Source organism: Gobio gobio, assembly GCF_949357685.1.
Source record: "Gobio gobio genome assembly, chromosome: 20".
NCBI lineage: Eukaryota > Metazoa > Chordata > Actinopteri > Cypriniformes > Gobionidae > Gobio > Gobio gobio.
In genome coordinates, this window is record NC_137113.1 from 28,499,301 (window position 1) to 28,519,066 (window position 19,766).

The window sequence follows — 19,766 nt, forward strand, 5'->3', positions numbered from 1 at the left end:
AACTGTATGTAAATTTCCATTGAAATTGAGTAAATGGTGTATATTAATTAAAATGTCAAGCATTTCATTGAAATTCATATGCTTTAAAAGCAAAAGACTCAAACAATACAGTTTGGCCAATGGCAAAGCAACTACAACAGCTAATTATTATCCTCATTTCTTACCTTTGAGATGTCATTTAACTTGACTGTGACTGGACTACTAGAAAAAAAAAAAAAAAAAAAAAAATATATATATATATATATATATATTTTTTTTTAAAGATTTTTTATTACACACCTTTTCCTCCATCTCCCTGTGACATACCCATCTATAAACTTAGTAAAAATAAATAAAAAAACTACTACACATTCCTAAATATTACATTGTTTTTTTTCCCCCACACTCTGACATTACCAAGAGCTGAGAAAACATGAGTGGATATGAATGAAAACAATCATTCCCATTTCCTGTCTTGACATCAGCCTAAAAGTTACCTCAATGACTTTATCTGGACAAATGTGTTCAAATGGGGTGTGTTTTATAACAAAAAGTTTTTATTGGCTTACCTAATCATTTATAAAGTCATCTGACACGCACAGGCCTGTGACAAATGAGACTGAAGTTGGGAACATATGCTACAAACATTTGGTGCAATAGTGATCAGAAGAAAGCCATAAAAACAACTTCATATCATGCATATCAGAAACAAAAAGAAAACAAAAACATTTTTAGTGTTTTTGTACATTATTGTAAACAAAGTCTCTCTAGAAATCATATCAAAACACATGGCAAGTAACAAAAACAAGGGGGAAACGAGATATTTCATGAAATTCTAGGAATTATTCTACAATGAAACACTGCTTGGCATCACCGCTTAACAGAAGAAGAAAAAATAGTACATTTGTATTCCAAGAAATTAGCTTTAACTGTAAACACAGGTGGCATTAAATGATTATACAAGAAGTTGACACATACTACAATATTTCCACTACATGAAACATGTCCCTGGTTTCTCATTTTTACAATGATATGAGGTATATTAAGGTCAATCCTATTCTTCACACCACCCTTTTTTCCTTATTTTTTTTCCCATTTCATTCTATAAAAGCATGGAACGAGTTTGGAGTGCAGCATTCAGAATTTGTTCTTGATAGCATCCCACCAATGGCATTTCTCTGGGACAGGTTTACGTAAAGGCAGGGAAAAACGGCAAGACCACCGAAAGACCTCACACGGGACAGTCTTGCTGCATGGGCCAAAAACCAGGAAGACAAAGCAGCCCACCATTATTTCCTAGGACATCATAAAATTGCATTGGGAAGAAAACACCTCGTCCGAACATGAAGTCTTTTCCTAATTCACTGCTCATTTAAAAACAAAAACACCACAGGTTTAGGTCCTAGGTTTGGGTTCTCCTCCCTCCAACCATTTCAATGGGAAGCTTGTAATTTTGTGAGGCATTAAATTCAAAACCACACTATAAGAGGTAGAACTCCAAATGTTGCTGCTCAGCCCAAGTCAAATAGTCATACCTGAACACTTTCAGCACAAAAATGCTTCGGAGTAGCCCACAACTATATAAAAAAGTGGCATTTATGTCCAATAACAGTGTTTTCAAATAAAGGAACAAAATATCACCTATATCCCTAATGAATATTCAAAAATGCCCTTTGTTATGGCAAATCTGCCGTTCCCTCCCCCACTTTTAAAAAAATCACAGCTTTCTTCATCAAAAATAATAGTTTTAGGTGTCCTGAATCTGAATTCTTGTTTCAGTGGTTTATAAAAGTGCTTATTTGATTCCTTGAGAGATCAAAGTGATGTCAGCTGACAAAAAGTAACGTTTAAAGAAGGGGATAAGATTAAGAATTACTGCTCACCCTGAGACAATAGTTATGCAAGTTCCATGTAGCTACAAATAAATATCTACATACTCAAGAATGTTTGCATCTGCCTACTTGACTACCAGTATGCTTTGTGTGTGTGTGTGTGTGTGTGTGTGTGTGTGTGTGTGTTTTAAACATGGCCCTTAGGGATGAAAGTGTTATCACATTGATATTAGAAGTACCATAAACTTTACAAATGCACAAGAAGTGGAAAGAATCACCAGTGTCATGCCACTGAACACACAGTTTCCCGATTGGCTTTTTCTTCTTCTTCTTCTTCTTCACGGAATTTCAAAAACAAAAAGCTTCACTGTCATTTCAAAAGTACACCTGTAAAAAAAGAGGCGCTAGTGCACCCCGTTAAAAAAAAAAAAGTTACTGCTTTTTCCTGAGTAATACTTTAGATCATTGTAACAGACAATACATTTTTTTGCCATTGAATACTGGGCCACTCCCTGACATCTGTTATTATTGTAAATCATCTTCCATTAACTTAATCTTACAATTGGACTATGATTGCTAAGACATACAAGGTTTCTGAAAAGTCCTTCGCTAGCCTCTAATATCGCATTTAAATCTAGCCTTACATCCACTACGCTAATAAAACAAAATTACTAAAACACATTAAAAAAAAAACCGTAAAAATTGCATTTGAGGTCTTGCAGACCTTCCCTGGTAACGTCTTCTATTGACATTTAATGGCAGTGTAATTATTAAAGTTTTACTCAGCGAGGAGAGGGACGCATTAGAGACAGTCCTCATCCCACATAACAGGGTCAGGTGAGCTCCCTTAACCTTTACCTGTAGCTTTGGCTTGTGGGGGTTTTGGATCCTGAGCTAACTGGCTCATTGACATCTGCTAAGAGACTAGTATACCCTGAGAATTCTGACACAGGAGTCCGCTGTATCCTGTGGTCGACTTCTGTGACGCTAACTCGTGGGTCGTTGCTGTAACCTAGCGGGGTTTGGCGACCAGACTTGAACTGAGAGCCGAAGGCTTGGGCAAAGTTCTCTATCTGGTAGGTGGAGCGCATGTCCACTTCTTTAGACGTCTCCAGGGCAGCGAGGTCAGGATAGACAGAGCCATTAGATGAGCTGCCACCATTACCATTGACCGAAGAGCTGCCGTTCTTGGTCTGCTGGTCTTTCTGGCTGCCATTGGTCAGCTCCTGAGTTGTGAGAGCGTAGGGTGGCGAGTGCTGCTTCTCCAGCTGGTCGGTGAGCTCTTGAGATGGAGTAAGCTGCTGGTGAGGGGCTGGCTCCAGACTGCTGAGATGAAAGGCCTGCTGGGAGGATGGGGAGCCATGAGAGGGCGACGGAGAACCTACCAGCATTCCAAAATGGGACTTGCTTAGGGAAGTTGAAGAGGAAGGTGCAAGAGGGGAGGAAACTGGCTGTCCAAATCCACAATCCAGCGGCGAGGTGGTGTAGATGTTCTTTTCTGGGAAGAGCGTGCTAACAGGGCTGCTGCTAGACGACAGGAGGTTTGGGAAGGGTCCGGATGGGCCCAAAATGAAACTGCTGCTATGACTGGTTCTCTCCAGGGTCTGGAGCAAGAACTTTGAGTACTCGTTCATCACCCCACTCTTGTCACCAGAGCCAGGAGATCCCTCATCCTGGCCCAGCTCAGAAGTGGCAGATGCGGGCTGCAATTCCACATGGTGTGAATCTTGTAGATCAAATGTTACATCGTGGTGAGAGCCATCAGATTTGTGGCTGTAGTGGTCCAACAGGCTCTGCAGCACCTCATCTGGAATCCCTGATTTGTCATGCTTGTCCACGCTTACTAAAGGCGAGGTGTCAAGCAAGGCTAGTGTAGGTTCTCCTATGCCACCTTGGATGACCGTCGGCTGCGGAAGGTGGACAGAGCTGAAGTCCGCCGCAGCGCTGCTATTAACAGCATGCAGGTACCGTCTTTTTTTCAAAAACTGCATGGCATCGTCGTAGTTGCTGCTGGTACCTCCTTGTTTGGGGCCACTGGAGGTTTGGAGGAGGCTGAGACCATCCATACTTCCAGCTCCAGACATGTCCATAGAGCCTTGCTTCTGCGTCAGCAGCTTCTGCTCATGGCTGGCCTCCATAGAAACCGGACCCTTGTCCATTCCCTTGTGGCCACCTTTCTTAAAGACAAGCTTGGGGCTGCGTCCATGCTGGTTGTCCATGCCCGTCTCAGCCCCTGAAGATGATGCCCCTGATCCACTGGGCATGTCCAAGGTGTAGTCCTGTGGGCAGAGTCCTCGTGCCATCTGCAGTCCTCCTCCCACAGCTGCTCCTTTCTTCCTTCGACGCTCTCCTCCGTCATTGCCACTTTTGGACTTGCCCCTCTTGCGTGGTGGGGCGCTGGTGTTTCCCTGAGTGAGTAAGTAGCTGCCTTGTCCCACGTCCTCGTCTCCAAGGTCCAGCATTCCTGGATCCAGACCTTTCTTTATGGCTTCTCCACAGGTTCTCTTGTGCTTCAGTAATCGATCCGTCCGAGAGAAATACTATGGGGCAAGAAAGAAAGGTCATTATTTTGTCCAGATCAATGAACTTGAAAATGCAATTCATACGTAAAATGACTTGAATACATATTTTCTCTGAGTATTCATACTTCGGAATTAAAATTCAAATCTGAACTGAAAACTTGTTTGTTTTAGGGGTGTGCACGAATAGTAAAATATTTGATCTGTAATTATTCCAAAAATAAAATTACTATTTGAATTTTACTACGTTGCTTTGCTGGCTGTAAATGCAGTGAATCGATGATAAATCCAGAGCACTAAAACTCAGTTTCTAACTAAATCGACTGGGTGGCGCTGTGGAGCATGTTAAAAAGTTGACTGTATTTTTCTGCCTCGCAAAGTTTGGAATTACTTGGATAAAAATTACCTCACTAAATGATCTTACAAAATTTAATTACTTTTGATCAAATTAATTAATGAAACTTAGATATCATAATATCACCATCACAATGAGAATGTGGTGCTTCCTTTAAGCTATATGCTTCCTTTAAGTTTCATTGAGGAAGACAGGTTTAAGAACAGAAAACAAAGCGCTGTAAGAAACTTGAACATGTGAAGCAATATAAACCCGATAACCATATGCCGACTCGTGTATATGTACATTCTGCACAAAAACTGCCACAGTATGCTTTATTAGTATTTTATCTCATTAGCGCTGCTTGAGCTTAAATGCTTTTGCTCTTTATATTTTACGTTTACACATATTTTTAATCTTTTCAACTAAAAGAAAACCTTAAGATATAACGCAAGCTGGTTGTATATGTTGCCTAATCATAAGCTTGTTCAGAAATGGTGACAAAAACAATGCCTTTCTCGTTAAACGTCATTTAAATAAACAAATATTTGTTTTTATGAGGCCAAATATTCAAATACAATGTTTTTGAAAAATGCACATCCATAATTAGTTTGTTTATAGTTTAACTCCATGCCAGCAACCCCAGCTATATTCATGGCGAGAAAGAGATTTAAAAAAAGAACGATTAAAATAGGGTTTTAGTTTTTACATCTGGTCTTACTTCATTAAAAATTATTTAATATGTCAACAACTGAAAAATAAAGAATTTAGCGGAGTTCAACTAAAATAATGATTATTACACACTCACATGTGTGCATGAGTGATTAAATTGCTCTTCAAAATGGATAAAATTTGTTTATAGTTTAACTCCATGCCAGCAACCCCAGCTATATTCATGGCGAGAAAGATTTAAAAAAAGAACGATTAAAATAGGGTTTTACATTTTATCTTAGATAACATTTCTAAAACTAGATCTGGGGCCTCATTTATAAAACTTTGCGTAGGATTTGCATCAGAAGTGGCATATGGATGAAACATAGGACGTGCGTACGCACAGAAATATTCTGATTTATAAAACCGTGCGCACGCACATCCTACGCAGTTTTCCCTTAATAAATCACAATCAATTCTAAATGTAGCGCAGCTTTTGCGGCTTCATGTCACACCCATAGTTGCCCATAAATAGTCTGTGAAACACCCACAAGTTCATCGATTGCGAAATCATGGCAAACACAGAGAGGAAATAAAAAAACGCAACTTCACTCAATTTGGAGTAGAAATTATCGTTGGCGAGGTGAAAAAGAGGAGAAAAATGTTGTTTGGAGGGGACAGTGTGGGCATTACTAATGCCAAAAAGGCACTTAAGGTGCAAAAGGTTGCAGACGCTGTAAATGCTGAAGCCTCACAACCTCGGACCATCGGCCGAAATAAAAAAGAAATAGTCGGACATCAAAGTCGAGGCAAAAAAGCGTCTAGCGCTCCATCTCCAGATTGTGGATCTGCCTCCCATGGTCAGAAAGGCTCCCACAGTTGAATGTTTTAAGTCTCGTCTTAAGACCCACTTCTATTCCTTGGCTTTCAACTCCATGTGAGTTGGGTGGTCCTGTGTCTTATTGATTTTATTTATTTTTTTGTGTATTTTTCTTGTATTGCTAATATTTTTATGTGCAGCACTTTGGAAACTGATTGTTGTTTGTTAAATGTGCTATATAAAAAAAGTGGATTGGATTGAACTTGCCCCAGTGGACAATTAATCTGTCTGTCTGTCTGTCTGTCTGTCTGTCTGTCTGTCTGTCTGTCTATCTATCTATCTATCTATCTATCTATCTATCTATCTATCTATCTATCTATCTATCTATCTATCTATCTATCTATCTATCTATCTATCTATCTATCTATCTATCTCTCTCCCTAATTATCTGTCTGTCTGTCTGTCTGTCTATCTATCTATCTATCTCTCTCCCTAATTATCTGTCTGTCTGTCTGTCTGTCTATCTCTCTCCCTAATTATCTGTCTGTCTGTCTGTCTGTCTGTCTATCTATCTCTCTCCCTAATTATCTGTCTGTCTGTCTGTCTGTCTGTATCTATATCTGCTCCGCCAGACGGACACATTGACGAGAATATCAGTTTTGTACATTATTTCGTTCTATTTACCATATTATTTATGAGGATGAATTGCATAACATGCCAATATTATTGCAGAACATATTTCACTTTTCTTTTTGCAAATATGTGTTAATTTGCATTTCTGTTGTAATTTTGGTTTGATTTAGTTTGTTTTACACTGCGGATTGATCAAACGGGTGTTCGTGTAGGCTGTTAATTGTAAGACTTGCTTTGTGAAGTCTTCATGTTATTTATGAGAGGCAGTATTGCCATTTCTTTTACACAACGGTCTACAGTTTCACACACTTTCACGTGTTTCTTCATCTGCCGACGGTGTCTCCATTTCTCATTTCACCCGTTTTTGTGCGTACGCCTGGGTCAGAGCTTGCGTGAAGGACCACACATTTTCCTGTCAAGTTTGCTTTTTATAAATACCAATTATTGCATAGAGAGCGGCGTAGGCCTTCTTTTGTGCGTACGCAACGTTTATAAATGAGGCCCTTGGTCTTACTTCATTAAAAATTATTTAATATGTCAACAACTGAAAAATAAAGAATTTAGCGGAGTTCAACTAAAATAATGATTATTAGACACTCACATGTAGGGCTGAACGATTTTGGAAAAAAATCTAATTGCGATTTTTTTAACCAATATTGTGATTGCGATTTAATATGCGATTATTTTTAAACTCTTTATCTTCTGTATTATTCAACAATACATTATTGTATAGTAATGGTGGAAATCTTTAATTGGTACCTCACAATCCGATTCCGATTCTGGGAGTCACGATCCGATTCCAAAAAGATTCTTGAACTTTCTCCTTTTTAAGTTTTTAATAAATTAATAAGATTAATATTAATAATTAATATGTTTTTTATTATGATATATGTAATAAGCTTTTTAAAATAACTACACATTATAACATTTTAATTAAAACAATTGCATGTTAATTTTAAATATATAAACTAATATAGCTGCAAAACATAAAGTAGTAAATCATAAAGAGAAACAAAAAAACATATTACAAGCAATGAACAAAGAGTGCTTTCAGTATTTAAGAGTGTCTGAACTGTGAGTGATTTTTCTCTTTCTCAGCTTTACTGTTGTTTGATTATTAATCATGACATCATAGACAGCGGGAGACCTGCATTCACACTAATGCACAGATCTCTTTTGAAATATAAGATGTTTTTGCCCTGTCTGTTTAATTAATTAAGACATTACTGATGGTGTTTACATTAATTTTGACGCGTGCTCGCAAGCACTCTTCACAATGCGCCGCGTGAGCATTTGAAATGGAAAGCCTTCAGTCAGTGAGTTTCTAACGACATGAATGAAGCCTTCGTTGAGCATTTGTAAGGAAAATACCGGCGGGCGAGAACACACACTGTAAACGTGACATCAGTTTCTCACAGCGCTAATCCTGTGCAAAGAAGCCTGCGAATGTCATTGCAATTCGCGCCGTCAACCTTTCCGAACGTTATGAAATATTATTTTATGGTTCGTGCGTGATTGTGTGTATGTGTGTGTGAGAGAGAGATATAATGGAAGCAATCAGAATACGGGTGTTTCTAAAACACACGCAGCACCACCGCGCACCTGCAGTTAAAATCTAAGCTCAGAATCGATCCAGAATCATTGGAGAGATGATAGTAGCCTATAGTATGAACAACACCATATTAGATAGATCAAACACAAATAGTTTTTTTTTTCTTTTAGGCCAGGCATATGATATGTGTAACGTGCCAAGTTGATGCTTCTTCTGCAGACTTTACTCTCGCGTGTCACGTGACCAGACTGTAATCGCAGCCTTTGCGGTTAGGAAATTGCGTTATAGCATATCGCGATATTATCGCAAATGCAATTAATCGTTCAGCCCTACTCACATGTGTGCATGAGTGATTACATTTCTCTTCAAAATGGTATAATCGTTTTTTTAAAACCATAAGAAACCAGCATGAAAGTACATTTTAAGAACCTAGTACATGTATACACCTTATTTTGAACATAGGAGCGGTTGTGGCCGTTTGTAACATGAATGTGCGAGGCTTCCCAGTGTAATTCACTTCAAGTTGTGCATTGTGCTGCTTGATGTTGCAAATATTATCAATAGTTTTACTGTATACTCTATTTACATTTTACAATATTTACTATATTTGCATTTGTAAAGTTTACAGTATTTATCAATAGTCAACTGTTATTCTTTTGGTTTACCTATTCATGTATAGCAGCTAATGAATCAAAGTCTCAAACATTCACAAGAAATGGCTTACTTCTGCACTGAAAATAAGGTGTCCTAAACTACCTTTTCCTTTCCTTTATTGTGGACAATCTTATTTGTCAAATCCAAAAGTATTTTCTGCTAGGACTTACCTGTAGACAGGTGTCACATTTATATGGCTTTTCTCCACTGTGTGTTCTTTTGTGTCTCTCCATGTGGTACTTCTGAATAAAGCGCATGTTGCACTGGTCACAGCTGAACGGTTTCTCCCCTGTTGAGTAATAAATAAAAAAAATCTCAACACAACCATAATATTTACTTATGACAAGTATAAGACAAAAGTAAATGGACTCACCGCTGTGGATTTTCTCATGCCGTTGCAGCAGATACTTCTGTATGAAGCTCATATTACACTGACTGCATCTGAAAGGCCTCTCACCTGTACAATAAAATCAATTTTACCACATTAATGTTGTTCACCAAAACATCCCATGAATGCTGCTTGAGCCTGAAATGGGCAGTGAAAGCTGCTCACCTGTGTGAATGAGCACATGTCTGCGCAGATGATAGGAACTTCTGAAGGCTGCATTGCAGTGTTCGCATATGTGTGGTTTAGAGTTGGGAGAGAGGGGCCCAGAATCCCCATCCAGCATGAGGGACTAAAAACAGCAAGACAAATAGAAATTAATTTCTCCATGTATTAACTTTGTGTAATAAAATAAACTCAGCCTTTTGTTATACCTTTGAGATATATATATATCTCAAAAGTATAACAAATGTATATATCTTGATATTTATTCATTTGTTCCGAAATATTTATCTACCACAATTTTAATGACATGTAAATCATAGACACAAAATTAGGCACTCAATTTTTTATGATGGAGGTTACACAGGGTTCCCACTCTTTTTCAGCAACCATTTTCCAGTACATTTTCAATTTTACTACGGCGGGAATAAAAGACAAGGATCATGCCAAATATTGCTTTCAAAGTCTTTAAAAGCCGTACAGTTTATTGCCATTACTTAACAATCCAGCATTTTTCAATATGAGCTATTAATCATACATTATGACTATGGAAGCTTGTTTACACCACAGAATAAGAAAGAAAAGGTAATTGTGACTTTTAATCTCGCTATTCTGACTTTCTCGCAATTGCGAGTTTACATATTTGTGATATAAACGCGGAAATTGTCGCAATTCTTTTTTCCTCAGAATTGGACTTTATAACTAGCTATTGCAGTTTAGATCTCACAATTCTGAGAAAATAAGTCACAATTGCAAGATATAAACTCGCAACAGCGCAAAAAAGTCCATTGTGAAAAAAAGGTCAGAATTGCGAGTTTATATCACGCAATTCTGACTATATCTTGCAATTCTGACTATATCTTGCAATTCTGACTTTATAACACACAAATGTGACTTTATATAAACGAGTTAACATTCACTGCATACATTTGAGCAGTTAATAGCATTAGCTAACGGCTGCAAGTGGCAACACAAGACTAAACATCATTATTCAAAATACAACTCACACGCATTCCTGAACATGTGCTTTCTGCAACTAGCGCTAATTGTTTGGGCCAGCGATAAACTCCTTATACTCGGCTAAAGAAATAACTTTTTTTTAAATAATTTTCCCAGACAACAACAAGATTTTCCAGGATATTTTACATTTTCTCTAATTTTCCATGAGTTTTCCAGGACTGGAAAATTTGTCATCAATTTTCCAGGTTTTCAAGGTTTTCCAGGACGAGTGGGAACCCTGATACATAAGGTAAAATTAACGTCATATGTACATCTCTGGTAAAAAATTAAGAGACCACTGCAAAATTAGCAGTTTCTCTGGATTTATTATTTACATGTATCTGATCACCAGATCGAGACCCTATCATGGCCATCACAATCTCCAGAAATAAACCCCCCTGAAAACCTCTGGAAGGTAAGCAAGAGGTTCACCAGCCATTAAAAAAAGCCAAGCTGCTTGAATCTTTCAAAGTCTTAAGCCACTCCTGGAGAAAAAAAAGCCCAACAGCAATGTAAACGATTGCATGCCAAGACACATGAAAGATATGATTGGAGATCAGGGTGACTCCACCAAATATTAAACTCTTATAAACAACTCTTCTCATATTAAAACTCTAGTATTGTGTCGTTGTGTCGGGTGTTTTCTTTGCATTATTCGAGGTCAGAAATTCTCTTTCATTATTTTGACCAGTTGTCATTTTCTGTAAATAAATTCTCTAAATGACAAATGGAAATTTGGAAGAACTGTTGTCAGTAGTAAAATAAATAAATAAATGTTTATTTAACAAAACAGATACCTATAAATAATAAATTCAGAGAAACTGCTAATTTTGCAGTGGTCTCTTAATTTGTGAAGTTGTTGTACATAGTTGTACATTGAATATATTGTTAAAAAAATAAAAAACTATTTTTATAAGGTCATGATATATAGGTGTATTTGAGATGTCTTAGGTTCATGTTGAAATAAAAGCTGATAAATAAATGAATACTTCTGTAGTCAATTACATTTCTGCTTTTGGCATACACGGTCATACCAAAGCATCCAAAAAGAATGCATGATCCATCCACAATGCTTTTCAAAATCATACAAACTATGAAAGCTTTAAAGTGTCATGAAACCCTCCTATTTTAGAACAGGTTGTTCACACCTCAGATTTGAAAAAAGACTTAAGAAATGGGCATGTAAAGCTGTGGAAAAGTGAAAGTGTAGCAGGTGGGAAGAGGGGAGACAACAACCAATAAAATACAGACCTGCAACACACTCATTATACAGACGAATGAATATTAAAATATGTGCAGAAAAAAAAAAAAATAGCCCCATGAAACGCAAATATTTTCACTACTAACAACTATCATGAACAAATCAAATGCGTTTTGATAAATTATTCTTAGAAATATCAACCAAACAGTATTATAGTAGAGCTATTGGTTTGAAAAATTAGGAAGAACAATTAAAAGATACAATATTTGTATTACCTTTACGAGCACTACAATCTCTGAACAAATGACAAATCAGTTTAACAAAAAATAAAAGCATAGTTACGTATTTGTCCATTCTTCTTTGAATTTTCAGTCTACATCATTGTCTTCTGTGTATCAGAATAATTAATCGTGTCATCATGTTCATGATCAGACGTATAGCTGTACCAGTGTCCTTATTTGCACATATACATTTCATTTGATGAAATGTGCGCATACACAATGCTGGTTCTTGTTTGGCATTAGAGTATATGAAATATGTCTGTAATAAGTTAAACACGCTGGCTCTGGTCTGGAAAAGAACTGTGATCGGCTCTGCAAATGTTGTTAAACTCAGTGCGGCGTTTCGCGCATTAAATATGGTTAGTCATATTTTCCATGTATTAACTTGGTAGGCAAACTCCAACTCTAACCCAAAAAGTGTTGTTTGTGTTTTCCCCACTGTACAACAACACAAAGCTGAACAAGAAGAGATGAACGAACAGCGCTAAAAACTGTCTTCTTTGACACTTTTCGCTGTAAAGGCCCATTTATACTTCTGCGTCGAGTGTACGCCATAGTGTACGCCGTAGTGTACGCCGTAGTGTACGCCGTAGTGTACGCCGTAGTGTACGCCGTAGGCTACGCGCGTAGCCGACGCCGTTGTGAGCATTTATACTTCTGCGCTGTTGTCTGCGTCAATGTGCAATTCCACATGCAGATGCTAGAAGGCAGTGTCCTCGGGCATGTTGGTGTAATCAAGACAACAGCCGAAGAAGAAGCAGCTTGATGTGTAGAATCTGTACATTCATGTCGGAATATCAGCAGCAGTGAGAGAGCGGCTTTTCTTGCAGCTTGAGTTGTTGTATCTAATACAAATTAAGCATCTAGTTGATTAGTAAAGTTAAATAAGGCGATCTGGCGCAGGAATGTGTTTGTGAAATCATGCGGAGCTCGTGGCCGCTGTTTTCAGCAGCGGTGGCTCGAGCAATCGATTGCTGTTGCGGAGACTTCATTCACGAAATATACCCTAATGTGTCCTTGTTCTTGATATACAATTACTGATTAACATCTTTGGTTTTAATGAGAAAATAAATAAACTATATTCAGCGGATCTATGTATTTATTTACTACCATAAAGAATCGCTGGACTGCAAAATAGTGTGTTATAGCAGACGTAAGGAACTCATCCAATTTCTGGACACACACACACACTCCTATCGCAGATTTTTTATTTATTTATTGACCTGAGGGAAGGGTTCTGGCAGACCAATCACAGCGCTTGCGGTCCGCGTAGAATTGACACGTTGTTACATTTTTGGAGAGGTGCGCGTCAGGCTACGGCGTAGGGTACGGCGTATCCAACGCGTCTATGCGTAGGGTACGCCGTACCCTCTGCGTGCACTCGACGCAGAAGTATAAATTGGCCTTAATGCGATCTCATGCATAATTAGACATGTGCCGGTAAACGGTAATACAATATACCGCAATAATGAACATGCACAATATTGTTATCGCCGGCACTTCAAAATACCGTGAATAATTATTTATTACGAATTATTCCGATTTTTAGAATGAATTTTAAGAATACAAATCATGTATTCATCTTAGTTAAATGTAAATTGCAGCAAAATAATAACACATTATTAAAATCAAAAGTTGTAACTGTATTATTTAATGGACCTGAGCTAACACTAACAGTTGCTTTTTTTAACTAACATTATCAAAGAAGAATAACTTCTGTAAAAATGTAGCTATTTGCTCTTTGTTAAAGCATTAACTCGTGAGACTTTATTGTAAAGTGTTACCTATTGTTCTTTTTAATTCTTTAGCACTTTAATCTGTTTTAAAAATTTGTTTACTTTATACATTTTTGTGTATTGCTTTATTGTATTTAAATGTTTGGTTATTTTGTTATAAGAAAGTTATTAAACCTGTTATAGTATGGCAACACTTTTTTTGCAACTTATTTCAATATCGTGAAAATACCGTATACCGTGATAAAAGCTTCAGCACTCATGAATAATGCGGAGAAAAACTGATGACTTAGACACGTACTCTCCAGTCACGGCAGCCAATCACTAGGGCTGGGCGATATATCAATATAAAAAAATATATCGATATATTTTTAGACGCGATATGGAATTAGACCATATCGCGTATATCGATATACCGGTAGTTCAAATTTGCCCTGCTCCCCGCGCCACCGCCCCTCCTCTTCGAGGGGGGGAGGGGGCAGGCACACAGAGCCACTCTTAAACAAACATGGAGGAAGCAACTACGTCTGCGGAGCGCGCGGAGGATTCAAAGTATCAGATGAGCAACAACATCACGTTATTTGTAGGGAGTGCAATAAACAAGTTACAGCCAGGGGTGGAAGCACTACAAATCTTTTTCACCACCTAAAACAGTGGCACAAACTGCAGTACGAAGAGTCTTTGAAACTGCGCGCTGCAGAAGCCACAGCCGCAAGCCATCGACAACCCGAAAAAGCTCCCGCCCCGAAACAAAGCTCACTGCAAACTTCATTTTCCCGCAATGTGCCTTATGAAAAGAAAAGTGTCAAGTGGTTACTATAACTAAAGCGGTGTCCGTACGTCCTACGGGGGGGACGTGTCCCCCGCACTTTTAATAAAACGTACATTCGTCCCCCGCACTTTTACCGGGTTGCACCGGTCCAAGTCGACCCGCTCCGTGCGGGATTCGAACCGGCGTCTAGTCTTACTGGCCTACGTCTGTTACACAAGCAAGTGCGTTTACGTAGAAGCCAACGTAAATAAATCTAGATTTAAATTCAAAGACACAAAATAATCTATACATGACTTGTCATTTTATTCGTATCCAAAAACAAGGCGATCTGAACTATGGAGTGCTAACACTCTCGTGCAACACTCCAATTGACTGATGAAACGTGACAACAAACACGATTGCGACAATAGCCTATATGGTTTGTGTTTTTCCAGCCATCTCAAGGTATTTATTGACAATAAAGAATATAAATAATGCAGTGCTAACTGACAGCCTTTTTAATGTTTAGTATCTTCTGCTTGCCAAGGCTGCATTTATTTAATAAAAAATTACAGTTAAAACATTAATATTGCGAAATATATTCACATATATATTCACAGATGTTTTAATTTGTATAGTAAAGTGTAATTTATTCCTGTGATCAAAGTTGAATTTTCAGCATCATTACTCCAGTCTTCAGTATCACATGATCCTTCTGAAATAATTCTAATATGATCATTTGATGAAAAGGAAACATTTAGGATTATAATCATTGTTGAAAACAGCTGTGGAAACCATGATGCATTTTATTTTTCAGGATTTTTTAATGAATAAAAAGTTAAAAATGAACAGCATTTATTTGCATTGAATAAAGCATGGATAAATCTTTTGTTATATTATAAATGCCACTTGATCAATTTAAAGCATGTTTGATGAATAAAAGTATAAATTTCTCTCTTTTTTTATCTTACCACAAATGTTTGAATAGTTTCATGATTTCCACAAAATGAAGCAGCACAACTGTTTTCAACATTGATAATAATCATAAATGTTTCTTGAGCATCAAATGAACATATTAGAATGATTTCTGAAAGATCATGTGGCACTGAAGACTGGAGTAATGATGATAAATTCAGCTTTGATCACAGGAATAAATTACACAGATTTTTTTCTTTTTTACTATATATTCACATAGCTGCTTTACATTGGGATAATATTTCCCTGTATTACTTTTTTACTGCATTTTTTTATTAAATAAATGCAGCCTTGGTGAGCAGAAGACTTCTTTCAAAAACATTTAAATGTTTCCAAACTTTTGATAGGTACTGTATATTTTCTGCCTTATTCAGTGATATTTTTTTTACAAAGCATAAAATCCATGGGGACTTAATGCACAAGTGTTTGTAGTACATAAACCAATCATAAAATTGGCATAACATATAGGAAAAACATTATATATATTAGTGGTTATTGTTCAGCAGTGTATTTGATATCTTACTGAATTAAAAGCAAGAGATAAGATCAATTAAATCTGTCAATTAGACAAAGGTCAGAAAAAAACTGGTATTACACCTGACATTTCTGTCCCCCTCACTTCTGAAAAGATGGCTACGCCCCTGCTCCTGTCCTATTGTTATACAGTATTTATTTTTATTTTTTTTACATTTTATTGTTATTTGAACAGTTGAGCATTTAATTATGAACCAGGTGAAGAAACCTGTTTACTATTTATTCATTTGATTTTGCAACTGTTCACTGAAATGGCCGGTTTCAATAAAACTTGTGACGTCATATTTGGCTTTGACTTTGACTGAACATTTGCTCTCACTTTGCGGAAAAATATCGGGATATATATCGTATATCGATATTCAGCCTAAATATATCGGGATATGACTTTTTGTCCATATCGCCCAGCCCTACCAATCACCACTCCGAATTAACGCATATGAACTTTGTGACGTTGGTTCAACTTTGCTTTTTAAACCAGAAGAATGAATTGGCCCCCCAAAAAAGAAAACACAACAAACACTTTTCACTTAATAATAAATGCTATTGTTGTTTTCATGGATGTGCATCCTGTTCATATATCGGTTAACATCTCAAAAACAAAATTTGTTTTAGGGTTTAAAGTCCCTTTGAGTGATGAAAAGGCATACACACCTTTGCAGAGTCCCCTTGTTTCCTTCTGGCTTTGCCCTCTGGTCCTTCTCCATTTGCTCTTCTTCCTCTTCTAGGCCCAGATTCTTTTGGGTCTTTTCCCAGTCTTCCAGAGAACTGCTAATGAATCATAAAACAGCTTAAAATAAAACCACAAAGACAGTATAATACAGTAAGGACACCATGTCTCCTCATTTATCATCTAGACTTACGTTGCTAAGGCTTAGGTCATGCAAAAGCATATTCTGGTGGTTGCCAAGCGAAATGTCCAGCATATCAGTGCTTTTCCCTCCTGCTGTTCCGGTTCCCGTTGCATACATTGGGAGGCGGTAGTCCAACTCGCTGAGCTTCTCCTGTTTGATACCCATACTGTGGAGAAAGCCACCACCATGATCAGGAGAGTCACGCTCCTTCTTCAGGATCATCTCCTGGGGAAGATCCGCCATGGATGTTTGTGAAGTCAGGCGTGTGAAGCTGGTCACTGGAGGTAAATGGCTGAACATGATCATGCTGGGGGGGAAGTTGGGGTCCATGCCTCCGTTCCGTAAAAATTCATTGCCTAGCTTGTCCTGGATAATACTCATGCTTGGGTCTTCCAAAGGGCAAAGTTCATTGAGGAAATATGCTATGGAGAGAAGAAAATACGAGATTGCTTGTTCATGACATTAATGTAGTAACTTAATGCATAAACTACTGCATAGTAAATTAGTTATTTACAGAAAAAAAACTCTTGTGAATAGTCGATGTAAGCTTATTCGAATTATAATATGCAATGCATAATTTTCTCAATTATTCCTGGACCATAAATACAATTTATTTCAGTTACTACACTGGCTGATGATTCAGGGAATTGTGCACAGTGTGTGTATGACATGGCAAACTGTAATTGCAAAGCTCAATTAGAAAATGTATCCGCTGCTGCATTGGTTTGCCATGAAAGATGCAACATGTTCATGCCACCAAAGACTATCAGATATCTTTAAAATCAAGGTCATAATATAAGTGCAGGTCATTAACGATTAAAAAGACCTTTTAAAGGTCAGAAAGACTCAGAGCTTCTAACTAAAGCAGATGAAAGCTGAAAATATATATATATATATATATATATATATATATATATATATATATATATATATATATATATCAGTGGACTTCAAAACTAGTATCGCTTAAAACAAAAAAACAGTTACTTAACAAGTGTTTAATATGTTTAATTGACAGGGATATTTATAATGTATGGTCTAAATGGCAAATATAGTATATTTCTTTAATCAGTCTCATCAATAATGTCTAAAATATAATAGTAAGGAAATAAAGGCGATTACTCAGTGTTGAGATCATTTTAAACTAAATTCGGGTCAAAGACCAAAATAAATAAATAACTAATAATAAATAGTTTTGATTATTGTGTAAAAAACAAGTTCAGGGAAATACATATAAACAACCATTGTGAAGATCCAAATCAGTGTTTTTTGATGATCTGTTAGCTAACCTTAGCATCATTAGTTTAGAGATACTTGCTTAAAAAAGAATGACTATGAAACTCTGTTTTCGGAAACGCATGAAATTATTTCAATAAATATTTAAAACGCCCTTAATATGAGATGTATCATCTTTTCAGAAAGCAAACACGGTCCAAGCTCTAGTCTGTGGGTGCCGCGAGCATTGTTCTCTATTGTGATCAGCTAACGTTAATGGATAGCTGCTTAATCTTATTGATATGGCCCCGTCTCTAAATATATGATTTTTTGTTGTTGTTTAAATTAAAGCAAGTTTAGGTGCTACGATACTTTAATTTCACACTGTTTATAAGTTTACTTTCCAGAGCTAAACTGAGTAAACGTGTAATTCGTTTTATCAAATCCAGCTAACGTTAACCTAATCGTTCATCACAATTACCAAACACATCTCGTTCTAAATGACTCCATTAGCAGCTAACGGCTAACTAACGCGAACGAGTGAAACACGAGAACTTCAAACCGCAAGATTTTAAACAAACTCGTATGTGTGTACATATAACTTTCCACAAGAATACATACGAAAGATAAAGCTTTAAAAGCACAACCAAAGTGAAGTGTTTTATTGAACTAAGTGATGAACAGGGCTAGCCAGCAATAGCATGCAGATGAAAGAGCTACTGCTAACAGCCCGTCTCCACACCGCACGCGACGCGTTACAACGCTTCCATTACAACAAACGAAACCCGATACACTGAGAATCGCGATCTTCCAGTGTACAGTTTATTTGATAATAACAGCAGCGTTGTAATTTTGTCGCCTCTCTCGTTCTTGCCCTGAACATGAGTGTGATATATCGTGACCATTCATCCATTCGTCACCATCACTAATTATAGCCACACACAGTAACACAATCCGCCGGGAATATGCGGCGATAAGTGTGATGTAAAGAGCATGCCGAGACTGGTATACATGTCCGCCTGCAAATGTACATCCATTTTTTTGCTAAAAGCGTTTCTAATCGCCACATTATCTTGAAGCAGAAACAATGATGCTCGGCGCTGAAATGCATCTCTCGCTTGAGCGGCTGTGATTTCAGTTCGAGATTTCAGTCGTGCGCAATCTCTCATCTTTACAACCTCGGGCACTAATAAATGGTACAAACGCAACCCCACTTACTTGTACATGACCACGGCCGACTCGCAGCGTTCAAATTAATCCCAGCGCTCGATTCTTTGTGTTATTTTACAGCCAAAATATTGTTCTCATGCAGCTGTTGGCCTCTTCCATGTTGTGTCGACGCTGGGAATTATGGGTTGAGCGGACGGGTCGTGAGAGGAGACAGACGGATACAGGCAGGACTAGTCAAGTAGGGGGCCACTATGCAAATTAAGATTGTGCCTGAGCATCTGCGACTTTGTCCTGCGTGTGAATTGGTTCTTTACATAATTGATGGCACATTTTTTTATTATTAGCTTCCCTATTCCTCAAATAAACTAAATGTTAAATAATACAGATCTGATCTATCTATCTATATACGGTCAATGTGGGCAGATCAGTAATATCGTTTAATATTTAGCGTCCCCAACTAAGCAAGCCAAAAGCCAAAGGCAATGGTGGCAAGGAACCAAAACTCCATCAGGTGACAGAATGGAGAAAAAAAACC

The 19,766-nt window shown here is 37.5% G+C and overlaps 1 protein-coding gene across 1 annotated transcript; it reads right to left on the reverse strand.

Annotated features, from left to right (window-relative positions):
* Positions 1-522: 522 nt before the first annotated feature.
* On the reverse strand, positions 523-19,433 carry znf281b (zinc finger protein 281b). The gene is made up of 7 exons (XM_079845905.1): positions 19,280-19,433; positions 16,856-17,268; positions 16,647-16,763; positions 9,528-9,651; positions 9,348-9,431; positions 9,145-9,263; positions 523-4,351 (listed from the first exon to the last, which is right to left on the reverse strand). Exons 2-7 carry the CDS (start codon positions 17,225-17,227, stop codon positions 2,666-2,668), a joined length of 2,502 nt encoding a protein of 833 aa, XP_079702031.1. The 5' UTR covers positions 17,228-17,268; positions 19,280-19,433; the 3' UTR covers positions 523-2,665.
* Positions 19,434-19,766: the final 333 nt, after the last annotated feature.